Source organism: Vombatus ursinus, unplaced genomic scaffold (genome assembly GCF_900497805.2).
Source record: "Vombatus ursinus unplaced genomic scaffold, bare-nosed wombat genome assembly UNPS02014799.1, whole genome shotgun sequence".
NCBI classification, from domain to species: domain Eukaryota; kingdom Metazoa; phylum Chordata; class Mammalia; order Diprotodontia; family Vombatidae; genus Vombatus; species Vombatus ursinus.
The window spans coordinates 29,245,884-29,265,783 of record NW_020954577.1 but is presented as its reverse complement, the minus strand read 5'-3'; the positions used below and the strand labels follow the sequence as shown (position 1 = coordinate 29,265,783).

The 19,900-nt window shown below is 40.7% G+C and overlaps 1 protein-coding gene across 1 annotated transcript in view; it reads left to right on the top strand.

Moving 5' to 3' along the window:
- LOC114050605 (collagen alpha-4(VI) chain-like) overlaps positions 1-19,900 on the top strand; it is a 168,818-nt gene that overhangs the window by 76,346 nt on the left and 72,572 nt on the right. The window contains exons 7-15 of the mRNA XM_027872430.1: positions 964-1,515; positions 1,906-2,463; positions 3,792-4,373; positions 7,057-7,632; positions 11,710-12,044; positions 13,427-13,505; positions 14,497-14,642; positions 14,800-14,892; positions 17,604-17,657. Of these exons, the coding sequence (XP_027728231.1) occupies positions 964-1,515; positions 1,906-2,463; positions 3,792-4,373; positions 7,057-7,632; positions 11,710-12,044; positions 13,427-13,505; positions 14,497-14,642; positions 14,800-14,892; positions 17,604-17,657 (2,975 nt within the window). The remainder of the gene's footprint in view (positions 1-963; positions 1,516-1,905; positions 2,464-3,791; positions 4,374-7,056; positions 7,633-11,709; positions 12,045-13,426; positions 13,506-14,496; positions 14,643-14,799; positions 14,893-17,603; positions 17,658-19,900) is intronic.

The following is a 19,900-nucleotide window of genomic DNA, read 5'->3' as shown; positions in this document are numbered from 1 at the left end:
AAATGAGAAATGGGTACATGGGAAGTGAAGAGGGCAGAACCCTAAAAAACCTGCCTGCGGGGCGCAGGCTAGAATTCTCTGTGCTGCTTGACCACAAGAGGCAGGCATGATGCTCTGCAAAAGTGCTGCGACTTCTTCCTCCCTCGTAGGCAAGATGTGTCGTAGTGCAGCGTACTTAAAGGGGTCCTCACTTACAGCAGGAAGTCCCTGTTCTCACAGGGCTGCCATCAATAGGGCACACGCTGTGAGCTTTGCTGGGCCATAGCAGGGAACGTCGGGTCTGAGGAAAGTCATGGCCAGTAAGAGCACAGCTTTCATTCTGCCCATTCTTTTCATCATCATCATCGTCAAGGTCACTCACATTTGTATCCATCACATTTCAGGGTTTACCAAATTCTTTCTCCTGGCCTCCCTGTAAGGGGCAGAGAGTGAAAATAATCATCTCCCCTTAAGATGCAGTATGGCACAGTAGGAAGAACCCTGGCTTTAGAATTGAGAGATCTTGATTCGAGTCCTTCCCTGTGTGACCTTAGGAGGGTCGCTAAACCTCTTTGGGCCTTCCTTTCCTCTTCGCTAAAATGAGGGGTTGAACTGGATGATCCCTGAGGTCCTTTCCAGCTCAAAATCAATTTTCCCATTTTACATATAGGAAAATTGATGTTCAGAGAGTGACTCAGCTATGGCCACATGGCTAGTTAATATTAGAGTTAGGATTCACTCTTAGGTCTCTGGCCTGATCCAAGTCTCTTTCTCTTGTACCATGCTGCCTCTTCATCATCTACTCCTACATGAAAACGCTTAGGCAGTCATGGAATATAAGCTTCTTGAGGGCAGGAACTATTTCATATTTGTCCTTGTATCTCCGGTATCTAGCCCAATGCCTGGACCATAGTACGTGTTGATAGACTGATTTCTTAGGCTCCCTGTAGCGTTTTTGACTATGTCTGTGTTCTCATTGACTAGGTTGCATAAACACGGAGGAAGCAGATATCTATTTTCTCATTGATGGGTCAGGCAGCATAGTCCCTGAAGACTTTGAGGAAATGAAGACATTCATGAACCAGCTGATAAGTGTGTTCCATGTTGGTGCAGACAAAGTACGGTTTGGGGTTGTCCAGTACTCAGACTATTCCCAAACTGAGTTTGACATCAGCCAGCATGCCAGTGTGGCCCAGCTGACAAGGGCCATCACAAACATACAGCAGATGGAAGGTGGCACCCATACGGGAGATGCCCTGAGATTCATGAAGCATCTTTTTTCAAATATTACCAGGGACAAAGTTCTTCGCTTTCTCATTGTCATCACTGATGGGAAGTCCCAGGACCCAGTGGCTCAGGCTGCAGAGGAACTGAGGCAGAAAAATATCACCATCTATGCCATTGGCATCAAATCTGCTGTCACCGAGGAGCTTGTTGAGATCTCTGGCTCAGGAAATAGGATGTTTTTTGTGAATGACTTTGATTCCTTAAAGTATATTCAGCAAGAGGTCATACAGGACATCTGCTTCTCAGAGGGTAAGGGAGATGAGGGGGTCCCACATCATCTGCATCATCCACAACAGGGTGGACATTTACACTGCTTGAATATGTCCCATTTTCAATCTGACTTACAGATGGGGAGAATAAGTTAGGTCACCATGGAACTTAGAGAGTTATGGTGATCCATGGGGAGTCAAGAAGCACACATTTTATGGTCTTGTCTTGTGTCCACCAAGACGTGGTCACACAGTGCTGTATCAGCTTGGGAAAGGGATGGGCTATGCCTTGTACACCCTAGTGGATTTACAATTTCAGAAGAGCTGGTACATTTTCTACCTAAGCTGCCACATTGCTAGGGGTAGGGAGTGTATTCCACTAAATGTATTCAGACATTAAATGTTCCTTTTTCCTTTTACATTTTCCCAGTGTGTAAGGATATGAAAGCAGACATTGTTTTCTTGGTCGATGGCTCTGAGAGGGTCCGCTCCAGAGATTTTGAAAAAATGAAGGAATTCATGAGGCAGGTGGTAAACAAGTCAGACATTGGCCCTGAGAAAGTACAGATTGGCCTCTTGCAATTCAGTTCAAGCACCAAGGAAGAGTTCCAGCTCAACACATACTTCTCCAAGGTGGAAATTCTTAGGGCCATCTCTGCTATGGTACAAATGAAAGCAGACAACTATCTGGGGAGTGCCCTGTCCTTCACTTCTCCTTACTTTGATATGCCAAGAGGAGGAAGACCTAATGTACCCCAGTATTTGATCCTAATCATTGATGGGGAAGCCAAGGATGCTGTGCAAATGCCAGCCAAGGCCCTCAGAGATAAAGGAATCAAGATCTTTGCCATTGGAGCACATAAGGCCAACAACTCCCAGCTGCTGGAGGTCACGGGTGCCCAGGACAAGGTGTATTATGATGATAACTTTGATTCCCTCCTTTTCTTGGAGAAGGAAATATTTTTTAGGCTCTGTAATACGGAGGAGGGTGAGTGACAGTGAACCTCTGTTTTGTGTGTTTGTTTTTAAATTCAGACATGAAACATGTGGAGGATACGTGCTGGGTTTAATTGGATTGAAGAGTCTCCTGTAGTTCTGTGCCAAGTGTTGTGTGTGTGTGTGTGTGTGTGTGTGTAAGTGTGAGAGAGAAAGAGGGAGAGAGGTGGGTGGGTGACCTCACACTGAGCTCTTGTGTGGTTCCATACTACATCATATGTGTCTGCAAAGCCCACTTTGTGAGGTCGTAAACTCAAAGTCTTATGGCTGGGAGGCTGTTCAGGTCTTCTGTTTGTCCAGTACCCAGGCAGGGAGACCTGCCCCAGCATCACGCCTGGCAGACATTCATTGAGTCTCTACTTAAAGCCCTCCCAGAATCTCCTATCTCCTTCTGTCACCCATTCCACATTCACATGGGCCTGTCGGGTCATTTTTTCCTTTTTTTCCTTGAATTGAGTGTCTGCCCCTCACTTCTAGTTCTCCTCTTTGTCCTGAGTAGAACAAGCCCCAGTCCATATCCACACGGCTGCCTCCTTCACATAGGGGAAGAGAGTGAGTGGTCAGGTCCCTCCTCACCTTCTTCTCTTGAAATCCCCAGTTCCCTTGAAGGCTTAGCTTAGTTTTGCATGAGACCTTTCCTGATTTCTTCAGGTACTAGTGCTCTCTCCCTACTGACCCTGAAATTGTTTTTTCCTTATTCTGTATATTGTATTTACTTATTTGTGCATTGTATCCCCTCAATGAATGTAAGTTCCTTGAGGGCAGGGACTGTTATTTTAAATATCTCAACACCTCATATAGTCTCTTGCAGTCAGTCAATCAGTGAGGTGACAAGTATTTATTAAGCACCTGCTGTGTTCCAATGCATATACTATTACTACTGTTAATTAAATTTGCTAAATTGATTAAATACCTCTGTGTTCTTGTATTCACGAGAACATAGTAAGTACTGAATAAATGTTTGTTGATTGGTTCCACTGGCATATAGTAGGTGCTTAATAAATGCTTATTGGATTCTCCAGACTTAACATCCTTGGTTCCTTTTTTTTTTTTTAAAGTCAGGAATGAGTTAGGGTTGGAACTAACATACCTATGTTCAAATGTTCTGCTCTTGTCTTTATATATCAGACTCCATCAGGTTCCTGAGTGCATAGGCAACATGACTGGGTAGAATTAACTCCTAAAATAGGATCTCCCACTCTCTCGCCTTCCCCCTAAAAATTTATAAGAGCTCAGGGCATGACTATGTCCAAGGTAGGCACATGCTTACTGAATGAAGGAATGAATTTGCTAGCAGTTTTCTTCTTTTCTTTCTCGTAGCCTGCAAGAAGACAGAAGTAGCAGATATTCTGTTCTTGGTACATGCATCCAGTGGCACCACCAACCAAGAGCTTGTGGCCATTCGCATGCTCATGGAAGCCATTGTCAATGACTCACTGGTTGGAAAGGACAATGTGAGATTTGGGGCTGTTTCCTATAGTGATAATTCAGAAGTACTGTTTTCATTGGATACCTACATTACTAAAGCTCAGATCAGGGAAGCCATTTTACACTTGAAACCCAAGGTGGGAAAAGCCCATACAGCCACAGCTTTAAAGTTTGCTAAGGGAATGTTTGCTGACTTGCATGGAGGTCGCCCATCCTCGGGTATCACCCAGATCTTGGTGCTCATTACCAACAAGCCAACTGAGTTTAAAGAAAGAGGGTACCTACAAGACTCAGCAGAGGCTCTGAAAGAAGCTAACATTAATGTCTTTGCCATTGGAATAAAAAGTGTCAAGAGGCCAGAACTTCAAAATATCACAAGGTATCAGGATAGATCATTTGTGGTGCAGAGTTCTGATGAGCTTTACGATTTGCATGAAAAAGTGACTCATGTCATATGTAATGAATCAAAACCAAGTAAGTGAACCTTTTTCTTTTTTTTTTTTTTCAAAAAATGATTTATTGGTGATGGGGTTTTTTAATATGCCAAGAATTGTCAAATTCTTAACTATCTTAACTATCACTTCCTCTTTGAACCTACCCTCATAACAACAACAAAACTAAGAAAATAGATGGATGAAGCATTTGAGTTAAAAGCATATACAACATCCCACCATTATAGGTGCTTACTCTCTCCCAAGAAGAGGGGAGCATTTTTCATTAAGATTGGCCACTTTCAATGACTCTGAGTGCAGCTGCCCTTTAGCGCTGTTATTGCTTGTATCATTGGAGACTTTGTCCCATGATTCTACATTCTTTGTCCCGAATCAGTTCATATGAGTCTTCTGGTGTTTCTCTGATTTCTTCCTCTCTGCTACTTCTAACTATATAGAAATATCGCTTTGCATTCATATACTACAATTGTTTGTAGCCAATCTCCATTTGATGGGTTTAGTTTTTGTTTAGTTTTTGGTCAATCCCCCCCAAAAATTAGTGAACCTTTTTGTTTTCAAATACATAACACTTATCCAATAGCTCTTCCTCACTTAGATCTTATTTTTGTGGCTATTTGGGCAGTCCAGCCTGACTAAACTACAATATTTCCTGATGGGCTTTAGTGACACCTAGCCAACTTCTAATTTAGAAAGGATGCTATCATTCTTGTTGCTCTAGCTTCCTATCCTATTGAAAGCCTTTTTGATTCTCTAAGGCCGCTCAGGGTTGCTTCAGGACACTCACTGAACCCCATCTAGCCTTCTGGAAGTATGGAACAATGTCTCCATGTAGAACCCCATATAGCCTTCTAGAAATTAGGGATGGGGTGGGGCCATGACTTGGAGAGCTCGATCTGTGGGCTAAGGATAAATAGGGAGCATTTGTGTGCCAGAAATCAAAGAACAGATTTAAGTGAGTAATCAGTTAGAGAGATAAAGCATCCAGGGAGAAATTGAGAGGCTGGTGCCATGTCCAGGCTGTTTCAGGGAATTAGCCTGCACATGGATGGATCAAGCTCTTGGATCCTAGGGACATAGGATGTGGGACCAGAAAGGTTTGTAGAAATGGTTTTGTTTAGTTCATTGTTTTACAAGTGAGGAAGCTAACGTCACGAAAGCTTAGATTACTTACTCAGGGTTGTCCTTTTGGTTAGTGGTAGAGCTGAAATTCAAACCCAAGTCTTTAAAACCCAAATCGAGAACTCATTCCAGTAGTCTAGACGTTCTCAAATTTCTTGGCCTTAAAACCTCTTTTCACCCTTAAAAATTTAGACTAATCCCCCTAAGAAATTTTATTTTTTGTGCATTGTAGCTATTGATTTTTACCACATTAGAAATTAATGTCATGGTATTGTTTTGAAAATAATTTTGACCTCTTAAACCTCCTGAAAGTGGCTGAGATTCCCCCAGAGGTCTCCAGACCACACTCTGAGGCCAAATCCTCTCTCTGAGTTATCAAGTAATTTCTGTAATCAAGTGCGAGATGTTGAAGCATAGCTCATTCAGAAGGGAAGCAAACAAGAGTGAGATGTATTGGGATGGTGTAGGAAAGAAGGACATAAACCCAGGGAACAGTGGCTGTCAAAGAAACACTAAATCTTGCTCCAGTATTTCCTAGAACTTCTCCTTCTTTGATGCTAGGAAGGTATGTTTCTCATGCCTCTTCTACCCTGTTTTTCCCCCTAAACCCAAAAACAAACACCCCTGCCAACACCCCTTGCTGCTGCCTAGCTGGGAGCTACATGATTCTAGGTGGCGTGCAATAGTATAAACGTCTGAACCAGATCGTAGGGTTACAGGACAATAGAGTCATAGATTCAGAGCTACAAGGCAGCTTAGAAGACCTGTCACCAATGTAACCATTTCATTTGCCATGTGACAAAACTGGAAACCAAAGCGATTTGCCTAAGGTTGTCCTGTGGGCAGAACCAGAATTTGCACTCAGGTTTTTCTGTGTCCAAACGTAGTGCTTTTATGAACAGTCAGGATGCCTTTCTAGATAAATCAGCTTACAAGTTTACCTAAATTGTTATCAACGAGAATTTTAATTATGGGAAGGGTCTGTATGATTTAACCGATCTGAGGTGGTCAGAATTGAAACAAGATAGATACATTTCAAGTCATAGTCTATGGATAGGCTTGGATGCATCTTCCAGATTGACGCTAGCATATGATGTGGTGTCTCATTCTGAGGCAGCTGTGGTATAATGGATCAGAGAGCTGGTCTCAAATTCAGGAAGACCTGGGTTCAGATTCTGCCCCCGACACTTACTGACTGTATGACCCTGGCCCTTCTTAGGGCTTCCAGGCAATTCTCTGAATTCTAAATTGTGGAAAAGGTGCTACCTTGCACTGAGAGAGATTCTCGCAGGAGGTTCTGTGTAGCAATGAAATCAGAGGTCTTGTCTCTATCCATACCTCATCACCTCAGTGCTACATTTTCCACAGTGCACTAAAGGCTTTACCTGCCCACAGCATCATTTCTTTTATGTTTAGCATGATTTCTTAAAAGACATTGACCTCTGTTTTTGCTCATTTAATGACTCAGCCAGAGTTGGGAATAAGAGTAAAACAGGAAAAATGGCAAGAGGGAAAGACGTGGACAAAGATCTCACCTTTTCAAACCTGTATTTAGCTTTAAAAATGAATCTTTTTTTCTTTTCCAGTTTGTGTCCATCAGCAAATAGATCTTGTGTTTCTGATAGATGGATCCTTGAGCATCCATCCCCGAAACTTCACTGCCATGAAGACTTTTATGAAGCAAATAGTGAACAGTTTCACTATTGGCAAGGATAGGGTCCGCACTGGGGTAGCTCAGTATAGCACTGATCCTAAGAAAGAATTCTACCTTAATGCTTTCTACTCCAGTGCTGAAGTCAATGAACATATTGACAAGATTATCCAGTTGAGAAGTAAAACATTCACTGGTAAAGGTCTGAAGTTTGTCAAGAGCTTTTTTGAACCAGCCAATGGGAGCCGGAAGAACCTCAATGTGTTACAGAGCCTGGTAGTCATTACTGATGGAACGTCCACTGATTCGGTAGTGGAAGCAGCAAGTGACTTGAGAAATGAAAAAATCAACATTTTTGCCATTGGTATAGGTGTCATCAACCTCTTTGAACTTCAGGTCATCGCTGGCAATGTGCAAAGGGTGTTTGTAGTGGGTGACTTTGGACAACTGGGCATTATCGAGAGGAAAATTGTCAGTGAGCTCTGTAAACCAAGTGATATTATTGCTCCTGGTGAGTGAAAACAATACGCGCTGCTCCTAAGTCACATTTCTATGATGATTCCTGAAAAAAGACGGAGATACTTATCTAATGGAATAGAAATAACCTCATAGAGACTTACTTCATAAAGACAGGCGAGGAAGCAGAAGAGGGTTAGACGGGAGTCCAAGAAATAGGGGTTCTATTTCTGTATCCACCTCTTGGGGCTTGTCAGTGAAGGGATGCCTTGGAATCAGGAAGATACAGTTAGATTTAGATCTTTCCTCTGTCAGGTTCTAGCTTTGTGACCATGGGCAAATCATTTAACCTTTCAGTGACCCAGGGCTATCCTCTGAGGCTGCACATTCCAGATGAGCTACTAATAGGTTCTGGTGGAGGGAATTATATGCATTATATATATTATGCATTTTCCACACCAGTGAAAAAGAAAAATTTCTAAAAGAAAAAGAACTCAATATTTTCTCTGGGTTTTAGGAACTGGGGGAAGTTCCATTGACCAATGCAGAAATTAGAGGATTTATCTAATTTTAAAAAGCATATAAATCCTTATAATTAATGTGGCTATTGTGCATCAATCTAGCCATTTATAAAGTATGTTTACATCAGTCTAGCCATTACAAAGTACACTTACTTTGTAAAAAAAAAAAAATCATGTCTATGGCTTGATATTAACACAGTAGGAAATCTTCCCAGGACATTTATTAGCATGAAACATAATTAAAGTCAAAATGAAATTATTTTTGAAGAATCTTGGGGAAGCAAATGTTCTCAGGAATCTAGTTTCTTGGTAATGATTAATGTATGGCTTCTGTAGGTTGACTCTAAGCTATCTCCCCAGGTTTGTTGTTAAGGGTTTCATTTTGAATTAAGCTCAGCTATGCCAGAAGCTGGTGGGGTGAATGGTAGGGACTTTTAATGAGAAGCCAAAGTTTAGATTCACCTGGAGTTTTCCTGGGCTGGTATTCTGTGTTGATTGAACGTTATGAAATAAGTGTTTAAGATCAGAACTTTGAATGCAATTCTTGACAGACACAAACGCATACTTTCTTTTAAAATGTATAAGACATAGCACTGCCAGGGATTTGAAAACATCAGACTAACTGCCTCATTGTTTGTCGAGGCCATGTGATATATTGGAAGAGCAGTCAGGTGAGACCCTGATTGGAATCTTGTTTCTGGTACTTACTAGCTACGTTACTGTGGGCAAAGCGTGCCGCCTCTCAGTTTCTTTAGCTATAAAATGGGCATACTAATCTTAGTAGTGCCTTCTTCACAGACCTGTTGGTAAGGGTCAAATGAGATAATCCACTTGAAATCATAGCGAAACTTCAAGCTTAGTCTAGTTAGCTGTGATTAGTTGGTTGTGATTAGTTGGTTGTGAATCATCTCAAGAAAGTATTCGATTACATGATTTCTTTGGTTCCTTCCAACTCTTTGTAACACACATATTATTGAATGCCTTTGTTTCAGATACCCCAAGTTCAGGAAACATGTAACTAGCAAAATAGCCAGGGGTGGCTGTTGTGGTGACTCTTCATGTCAGATGTTGTCTAATTCTTGAATTTTGCTTTTTATTTGTGTCAGAAACAAATTATTATTACTAAGTAATAATTATATATGCCTGTGATTTCAATCACTGTAATTTAGTCACCATACCTATGGTACAGGAATTCTCTATAAGTAAATTTCCTCTGCCAATGTAGATAAACTCTCTCTACAGCATAGAGGCCTACAGACTTGTCTAGGTCACTAAACAGTGAAGTGATTGGCTTATTCTTCCCAGGGAAAGCGGAGACTGGGCAAAACCCAATCACTTATAGATACTCCCTCCAAAAAAAAAAAAAAAGAAAGAAAGAAAGTAGACATCTGGACTTGTGATTTCATTGCTGTAGGGAATGTGCAATTAGGAAACCACCACCATCAATGAAGATTGGTCCTGTTCTGCAGATTTTATTCTTAGACCATTGTCTGGGAATTTATATGATTTGTCCAAGGTCGCATGACCAGAATTATTCTGGGGTGGGGGGTACTTTAACCCAGGTCTTCCTAACCCCAAAGCCAACACTTAACATTTTTCATAAAACTGTTTGTATACATTATCTCATTTGATTCACCATCCTATGAGGTAGGCAAAACAAGTTCATCCCCATTTTATAGATAAGAAAACTGAGGCTCAGAGCTAAAGCCGCTTTTCCAAGGGCCCTCAGCTAGTTAGTGAAGTAGTAAGGACTTGAGTAAGGTCTTCTGATTCTAAACCTGGTATGTTAGATATTTGTGATCAGGAACAAATTTATACTAGGCTAAAAAAAATAGGAAAAAGGTTACATAATAAAACCAACCAAAAATGGATTTTTGGAAAAAGTAAGGTGTAGGTATTTAAACACAACCACACAGCAAGTTGTGTCAATAAGCATTTATTAAACGCCTACTATGTGGGAGGCACTGGGGATACAAATAAAGGCAAAAGCTGTCCTTGCCCTCAGTGAGCTCCCAGTCTAATAATAGGACAGAGAATCTGCAAACAGCTATGCACAAACAAGATATACACGGGATGACTTGGAAGAATACAAGTGTCTCATGGTCAGAAGTTAGTCAATGGTACAAATTATCATTACAGGATCTCAGGAGCCTCTCGGTGAATTTCAAGTAAAGAATAGAGAAGTTTTTTTTTTTTTTAGTTCTGTTATTAAAGGGAAGGAAAAGCATATGCTCTCAATTCATAGACATAAATGATGATTAACCATCTCAGGAGTGTGAGTAATTAGCTGTCACAGACTCCAAAATAAGCATGGCTAGATCTCAGCTATTCTCGAATGTCTGATGTGTCTGTGACCTTTTTCATGGGTGTTATTCTCATACAAACTCCCATTTCCCACATTTATCATTGTCTCTATTTTTGTTTTAAAAGAAGCCTCTCCAATACTCCACCTTTCTTTTCCAGAAATGCACTTGTTTAATTTCCTCTTGTATCTGTGATCTTTCTTTTCTGTATTGGAAGTAAATGGCTCAGACTTTTTAAATATGGCAGCCTCTAGGGTCCAGAGAACTAGAACACTTCTGAACCCCACCAAACTTTTCTTGCGTGACCTGTCTCAACCTCCTGTTGGAGCCAGGCAGGGGGTGACAGGGCAATGAATCATTGGTCGGTTCTAGGGGAAAAGGAAATGGCTCAGCTACTGCTGAAAGATACTTAGCGGCTCATATGAACACACCGGTCCATAAAGCTCCCCGTTTGTACCAGGGAAAATCAACGTTTTCAGAAACGCATTTCTTTGCCTCTGATAGTCATTTTTATTCTTTTACGAGTTTTTCCTTGGTCCATTTTGTTGTGTGGTATACTTAGAGCCAAGAAGACCATGGTTCCAGCCTTGTGGCTTATCCATATTTGTGACCCTGGGCAAGTCAGTTAACCTCTGAGCACCCCAGGCATCTCTCTAAGACCATGAAGTAGAGTAAGGACTGGTCTCCAGTGGTAGAGGAAGTTTCCTCTCTGGGAATTTCCTATTTCGATAAAGTGACCGGTAGGAGCTTCTGCATTGTTTTTGGAGGGGAAAGCTGTGAGTAGAGGTACTCTGCCCCAGTCTGCCATTCCTCGGTGATCCTTTCTACTGAGCCCTCCGCATCCGTTAGCTAGTGGTGACTGACGTGTCTGGTGATGGCTCTTCCTCACTTGATCTGGGCCTCCTGGTTCACTCCACTGCCCCGAAGGCTCCTTCTTCACAGGGTCAGTAGAAGGTGCTTGGAAAGTTGGCTACACAACTTTTCAGGTCTGCCCAGAGTGAAGTAGGCACTTAAATGGTTGTTGTGTGAACAAAAGGACAGTTACAATGGAATAGGCAGAGCATACAGTGACCCGTTAATAGTCAGCTGGTCAGCAGGCATTTATTAAGCACCTACTATGTGCCAGACCTTTGGGATGCAAAGAAACCCAAATGAACTCTGATAGGGTTTGGTAGAGTCCTCGGCAGTTCTGTCCCGGAGTCCAGCTTGTGTCTAATATGACATAAATTTGGGGTGAAGTTCCAGAAATTACAAAATTGATCCTGGCTCACTTGATTTTGGTTTTTGCTTGCCTTCTCCCTTGCACAGAATGCAACATCGATATCTCAGTAGGACTTGATATTTCCAGTTCAGTCAGTCTGGTGCAGCAGAGACTGCAGCAGCTGCTGCCGAACCTGATGCAAAAACTGACCCTGCTGTCCAACATCAGCTGCGTGGCCAGCACTCCGCTCAACATGAGGCTCCGCTACCACATTCCCACTCCTGACGGCCCGTCTCGGTTCGACTCGGGTTTTGAGAGGTACAGTGAAGGGATCATCCAGAAGTTCTTTGACCAGCATGACTTGGAGAACAACTATATGAATGTGGCTTTTATGCGCTCCCTTGGGGAGAAGGCTCTCAGCTTGACCTCTGCTAAAGTGAAGGTAGGGGCTGTCATTTTGAACCTAAAGTCAAGCCACATGAATATACCTGTGGTTTTGTTCTCACAGTACTCCATACACATTTTCCTATTTAGGCAGTGAATTCCCCATATTTAATGTCTGTGTCATAGGCAGCATAGTGGAGTGGACAGAAGGCTGGCCTAGGAGTCGGAAAGACTTGGCTTCACATCCTGCCTCTGACACATCCTGACTTTGTGACCTCGGACAAGTCACATAACTTGTCTCAGGGCTCCGTAACCATTGTCTAAGACTATCACTTGCAGAACAGGACCTCTCTCCATTGATAATGAGAGTGTCCTCATTGGGCATTCCCTATAGCAATGAAATCACAGGTCCAGTATAAAAATAAAAATGTCTATTTCCAATTTTCTTCATCGTTGGAAATTTCATCTTCTGACTCCACATATGCGTGAATAAGAATTGATAAGAAGACTCCTATTTGTTTGGATTCTTCCAGGGCACAGTTTTCCCCTAAGCAAAAGTTGCATGATGTTAGAAGGGCCATTGTTCTTCAGGGAGGGCTCCTCTCTCCCAGGTTATTGCTTGTATGTTTACCAAGTTCATACACTGATTGTTTTTAGCCACTTCAAATACTCCAGTGGGTCTATGATCTCATCAGCATGAATGTTCCCTCTAATGATTCCCATCCATACCTAGAAGAATAGTAAAATGTACTCTTTTTTTAAAAATATTTTTTTCCATTATCAAGCATTTATTTTTTTAATCCCTCCCACTTCCCCGACCCAATAAAAACAGAAAGAAAAAGAAGGAAAGAAAAAAAAATACAGAACTATTGCATGACAGGATCATAGTTAATTGAGCAAAGCAAATTCCACGTTAGCTTTGGTCCACAAATACATTTCTCATTCTGCGTCTCAGGCCATCATTTCTCAGTGGGTACTGTTCTTCAGTCCTCTTGAATCATGGTTAATCATTTCATTGATCAGAGTTCTTAAGTCTTTCAGAATTGTTTGTTGGTACAGTGCTGAAGTTATAGTGTGAATTGTTCTCCTGGTTCTGCTTACTTTGCTCTTTATTAGCCCATACAAGTCTCTCTGAAGCTCTCTCTTCGTTTCTTATAGAGCAATTGCGTTCCATTAAGTGAGCATACTGTAATTTGTTCAGCCATTCCCCAAGTGAGGGAACATGACACCCTAAACTAATGGGCCTGAGCCAAAACATGGTGGGGGTGGGGGTGAGTGTCATAAATGAAGACACAATGTTTTTGAGAATTTCCATTCCAAACCTCCAAAAATGATTTTCGAGTTAACATAGGTAGTTAAGATGGATGGTGGACTTTCATGTTCCTGCATCATATTTTTGACAAGTGCATTGGCTTAGCACTTTTTTTTTTTTAATAACAGGTTCTCTTAGTGTTTACAGATGGACTGGATGATAATTTGGAAAGACTAAAGGAAATCTCGGAATTCTTTCGTCTCAAAGGTATGATGAGACAATTCTGATGGTGCGGTGTTTTGTAATAATTAGAAAGCAGGTCTTGGGGGTCAGGAAGACTGGAGTTCAAATGCACCCTTTGGTGCTTATTAGCTATGAGATGATGGGAAGGTCCCTAAACCTCTCTGAGTCTCAGTTTCTCCATCTGTGAAATGGGGATAGTAACAGCCACTCCCTCCCAGGGTGGTTGTGAGGATCAAAAAGGAAAACATATATGAAATGCTCTGCAAACTCCAAGTTCTAAAGAAGTTCACCATAAATATTATTACATTCAGTAATGTTGACTGACTTTTCTACCGTTTGCAGAGCCTTTTATGTATGCTGTCTCATTTGACCGTCATAATAACCATGTGAGATAGGTTCTTCAGGGTATTATTATCCCCCTATTACAGGTGAGGAAACTGAGGCTTAGAGGACCATAGAGATAAAGCCGGAAGGGACCTCAGAGACCATTTAGTGCACCCTTCTTATTTTAGAGATGAGGAAACTCCGGCCCAGGGACGTTAAGTCATTTGCCCTGGGTCAAACAAGTATTAAGTGGCAAGGTCAGGTTCGCACTCAGGTCCTGTGACTCTCATTGAAGTTCAGCCATCTTCCCACTGTACAGCCCTGTTCAAAGTTGCTGCAAGGGACAAGATTTGAACCCAGCTCTTTTCCGAGTTTACTTCATCCACTTCCAGCCTGTGTGTTCCCGGCACTTTATTTACCTTCTCTGGGCTTCAAGTTCCTAATTTGTAAAAATGGCGGGGCAGAACCACGCCTCATCCAAGGTTCATTCCAGGTCGAAGCCTCTGGTTCTTTAGTCCACCCTGCCAAGACCTCCAGAAGAGCTGGGAGGTGCGGGACGGGCAGATCAGTCTTTTGGGGACCCAGCAGATTTCTTGTTTCTATCTGCAGGTCTGGGACAAAGGCAAAATGTTCTGAAGCCCCCATTGTAAAAATGTTTTTCTTTTTACTTGTTGTTGTTTTTCCTCTGAAGGTCTCCATGCACTTATATTAGTGGGCTTGCAAAGTGGGCAGAAGTTAGAAGAGCTCCAGGATGTTGAATTTGGCCGAGGATTTGGTTATAAACAGCCTCTGAGCATCACAATGCGAGCTCTTCCAAGCCTCCTGTTGAGGCAGCTTGTGAGTTGTTTTGGACATTCACACCCTCCCACATTGGGACCTATTAATGAAAAAAAATTTAGATCTTAAAATTATTTTTCTTTTAAAACTTGATACCAAATGACAAAATGAAAATTTCTTTTCTTTTCTTTTTTTTTTTGTGGATTCTATTTTCTAGGACACAGTTGTAGAAAGAGAATGCTGTCAGGTCATTTGCAAAATTCGGGGAGACTCTGGTGCCTCAGGAGAACAAGGGAACCGTGGGAGGAAGGTGAGAGGCTTTATCAATGTCTTCTACCTACTAAGAAGCATTTCTGACTTTGGTCCTATTTTTGAAATAGAAAGTAGGATTGGGGCTTAAATCTAAACTGTTAAGGTATTGAGGTGACAGCATAAATTCTGCTCCAGTTATAATTTGTCTCTTGCTAACAGGAGGCTACATGGTCCCATGGACAGGCAATGAGCTTAGACTGCTGCTGACCTTGGAGTAATATGACCCCACTTGTGTGACCTTGGGCATTCAATTTCGTGGGATTTAGTTTCTGCATCTGCAAAAGGAGAGGGTTGAAAGAGATGGCATTTTTCAATTGAAATTTAATTGGACAAACATTTATTAAGCTCCTATTATGTGTTAAGTGTAGAGGATTCAAGTTAAGGCAAGCAAGACAGTCCCTTCCCTCAAGGAGCTTATGTTCTGACAGATGAAGATGCACATAAGGGGATGGCTGTTTCCTCTCCTCCAGGCACAGCTAGAGATATCCAGAAAGTTCAGTGGGATCCTGGAACTGAGTAAGATAAGGCCAAGGTTGGTCTATCCAAGCCAAGGGTGACTCCAGAGGTGGGACAGAAATGGAGATGATGGCCCACTTGGAGTCCAAGGCAGACTACAGGGTTACAATAAACTTGGTAGCCACATGTCACCCATGACAGAACTCTTAGGGAGTCCGTCTCAGCTCTTTCTACCACTCAGCTGACTTGTATAGATGATGCTAGATTTGGGCACATAGGCTCAAACATTCTATCAGAGTACTTTCATTATCATTCAATGGTTACTGAATGCAAGGCATTATGCTATGGAGATCTCAAGGTTACTAAGACATAGTTCCTGCCCCCAAGAATCAAACACAGCTGTTAAGTTTTCACTTGACTACAGAATATTTCCCTTGTCCCATACATTTGACTAATAATAAGTACGCCCTATGCATACCCACTCTGACAATTTTTTATATCACTGGACTAGACTGAGATAACACAGTGGACTGTCTGAGAAGCCTGCTGATTTACAAATTTTCTGGTCAGCCCTTGGTTATCTCTGTGGTTTAGTGATAAGAAATTCCTTTGTTCTACACCATTAAGGAAATGGGTTTCATCTGAGCTGGCTTTAAAACTGGTCATGTGGTTCCCACAGTGAATGGGACCTAATTATTATGACTGCTGTGTAATCCTAGATCAGTATCAAACTCTAAGATGAACCCACTGGTTTTGTATCCTCTTTTTACTTTTGCTCGTTGGGAAAGACTTTTCTCAGGGATTCCTTTAGAACTCAACAGCTCCTCCAATTAATCTCTGGGTATTCTTGACAAGTCTTAACATTTGAATGACTTTTTCAGAATTGAACATTTTAAAGATTGTTTTATTGATAATTTTTACTTTTTGCTCCCTGAGCCCTCCGACAGAATCCTCTTTTATAACAAAGAAAGACAGTTAAACAAAGCCAACTGACAGTATATGATGGTGTTTGCAGTATTCTATATCCATAGTCTGCTGTCTTTCTATCAATGGGAAGTATGTTTCATTGTTTTCACTCCACTATCAAGATTGGTCATGTGTAATTATTTTTTGAAAAATAAACTCTATTTGTTTTAGAACTAGATTTTCTCATCTAGTTATCTACAATCAACATCTCAAGACTAGAGAATCACCTGGGAATCACTACAGATGTTTTCTTGCCAGGCCACAGACATTTAAACAAAGGCCAAGAGGCATGTCCAGGCAATGCAATGAGCTTATCTACATCAGACATCTGTGTTTGATAGGACTTAGTGGTCAGTTGTTAAGTCTTGGTTGGTCAGGAATAGAAGATTGCTCACTGGTTATTTTTAACTTGATTTAAATATTTTTTCAAAATGGTTTTTATTGATATCTTTGATTTTTACATCCCATTCATTAAAAAAAAAAAACAGAATCCTTCTCCCACTCAACCCTACCCATCTCCTCACCTATCACCAGAGCCATCCCTTGCAAAACAAATTTTTTAAAAGAAAGAGAAAAGAACCATTCGGCAAAAATAACCCAGTGCATCAAGTCTCACAATGTATGAGATATCCCATACCCGTAGTCCTTCTACAAAAAGAAAGGGAGGTATATTTTTCATCTCTTCTTCAGGGCCAAGACCAGTCATTATCATTACCTAGAATTCAGTGTAATTTTTTTTTGTTTTTTCTGTTTATGAATTTATAACATAAATGTTGGCTTAATGACTTTTTGTCTTGACTACAAGCTAGCATTCAAAGCTGTTCATTTCAGTGATAATACTGAAGTCACGTAGCAAGAGGGTAAAGGACCAAATGAAACTAAACATCTGGGACACACAGAAAAAAAAAAAACCCCAAACCCTTCAATTTCCTTGGACGAGAAAGAGGTTAGCTTATTCTGCTCCATTATTATTATAATTATTAAAATTGGCATCCACCTTCAGGATGGAATTTTTCTCTAAACCTTTACTTCTAACAAAATGAAGGCTAGTCTTACAATGATACAACTATTATACAAGTTTAGGAAAGATAGGAGTAGATTTAAGTTTGTGTCTGTAGAGGGAAAGAGGTCCTCAGGTTATTATGATCAATTCCAATCTAGGAAAGTTTATTTATTGTGTCATTCCAGGGAACCAGCAGTAGTTTCATCAATTTGAATTAATAACAGAGTTGAGGAACAATGCTAAATGAATTTTATTTTAAAAATTAAATTCTATTTTGTTTTTAGGGAGAGACAGGTCTTCATGGGATGCCTGGCCATCCTGGTGATGAAGGTGGACCTGTAAGTAATAAATCTTAATTTGATACTGAAGAACAGTGTTGAAAACAGTTCCGTAGATGCTTACCTCACTGAACCAAGGTCATTCCAATGGTGTTCTTAATTATACTTTTCAAAGAGTTTCATTTTGTCGATTAAAAAAAGGTATAAATTATAACCATTCCTTATCATAAGTTTTTGTATCAGGTAGACTGATGTAGAGAGAGATCCATGGAGAATAAAACTGGGTTATTATGGCATGATTTTTTTATGGTGAGTCTACCTTAAGTAATCTGCGTTGAGTTGTGTGCCTATAGCTGGAAGATGATAATGTGGAGGTGAAATCTTTATTAAATTAGATGATGAGGGCTTAAAAACCTTCAAAAGAACCAAAAAGTAACATTCCCAGAATCACTCTCAATATACTCTCATAGTGGTAAGGGACCTTAGAGTCTCTGTATCCCAATCAATACCTGGACAGAATGGGAGAGATAGGTTTAGACAGTAATTTCTCTCTACAAAATTCCTCCGAAGTAGTCATCCATCTATCACTTAAAAACCCTCAGTGAGATCATGCTGAGGTAGGCCATTCCATTTTTGGATAATGCTCATTGTTATGCCGTTTTTGCTTATGTTGGACTGGTCTGTCTCCACATAGAACAAATCTAACTGTAGCCTTTCAGATTATTTTTCTTAATTTTGTTTTTAATTTATGGAATAAAACAAGCATGTCATAATATAGTATGACAAAAAATACAATCACATATGAAAATGTAATCTTTTATGTACAACTTGCCATTCCTTTCAAATATAAAACAAAATTATTATGTAAATGTCTACTTTTTTTCTTCCTTTCCTCACCCTAAAGATGGCTATCATTAGACACAAATAGTTATCTATATATAAAGTTATTCTATGAATACCTCTGTTTATCAGTTCTTTCTGTGGATGCAGATAGCGTCTTCTTTCATAGGCCTTCAGATTCTTTTTTTTTTTTTTTTTTGGCTAGGCAACGGGGTTAAGTGATTTGCCCAGGGTCACACAGCCAATGAGTGTCAAGCATTTGAGGCTGGATTTGAACTCAGGTCCTCCTGACTCCAGGGCTGGTGCTCTATCTACTGCACCATCTAGCTGCCCCCAGCCCTTCAGATTCTTGAAGGCAGCTATCATGCCCCTACCGAGTATTCTCTACTCTGGGCTAAATATTCGACTTCCTTCAATAGATCCTTATGTGGCATGACCTTCCTCTGGACATTCTCCAGCTTATGAATTTTCCTTCTAAAATGTGATACCTAGAGCTCATCATAATACTCCAGAAATAGTCTGACTAAGGCAGAGTACCGTGAGACTATCATTTCCCTATTTCCGGGCTCTTTTAATGAAGCCTAAGATTTATAGTCTTTTTTCTTTGGCCGGACATCACAGTGCTATTGAGCTGGCAGCTGACTTTGTTTTGCTCTCGAAGGATTTCATTGGTGTGGTGAAGAATCCTCAAATATTTTTAATAAACTGCTCTCTGCTTTATGCCTCACCCACATCCAAAGAGGAAAGTGTTCCCTTCTAGCTTTGTGTAATATGTAAAATTGACGAGTATGTCATTTGTGTCTTAACCCAAGTCCTTGATAAAAACATTAACCAGCACAGAACAAGAACTGATCCTTGGGAAGCACTAAGACGTGCTTCCAAATTGGCACTGAACTATTAATGGCTGTTCTTTGGGTCTCACCATTAAGATCGGCTGGCCTACACCTCTGTCTTGTCCATGTGAACAGCATGAGAGACTTTATCAAGTGTTTTGCTGAAGTATAGGTAAACTTGGTTTACAGCATTCCCCTGATCTTGTTCCTGTCAAAACCTTGCCAAAACAAAGCAAATGAACTTAATCAATCATGGCCTATTCTGATGAATGTTGGTCTATCTATCTATCTATCTATCTATCTATCTATCTATCTATCTATCTATCTATCATCTATCTATCTATTTTTTAACATTCATTTCCCTAAGATTTTGAGTTCCAAATTTTCTCTCCCTTCTCCCCCCCACCCCAAGATGGCATACAATCTGATATAGGCTCTACATATGCCATGTTGGTTTTTTTAAAAGATCATCACTGCTTCATTTTTTGGCATTCATGAATAATTTACTTTCCCTTTCTTTCCTTCCTTCCTTCTTTCTTTCTTTCCTTCTTTCCTTCTTTCTTCCTTTCCCTTCCTTCCTTCTTTCCTTCCTTCCATAATGACTAATTCTCTAATAATGAACCCAACCGT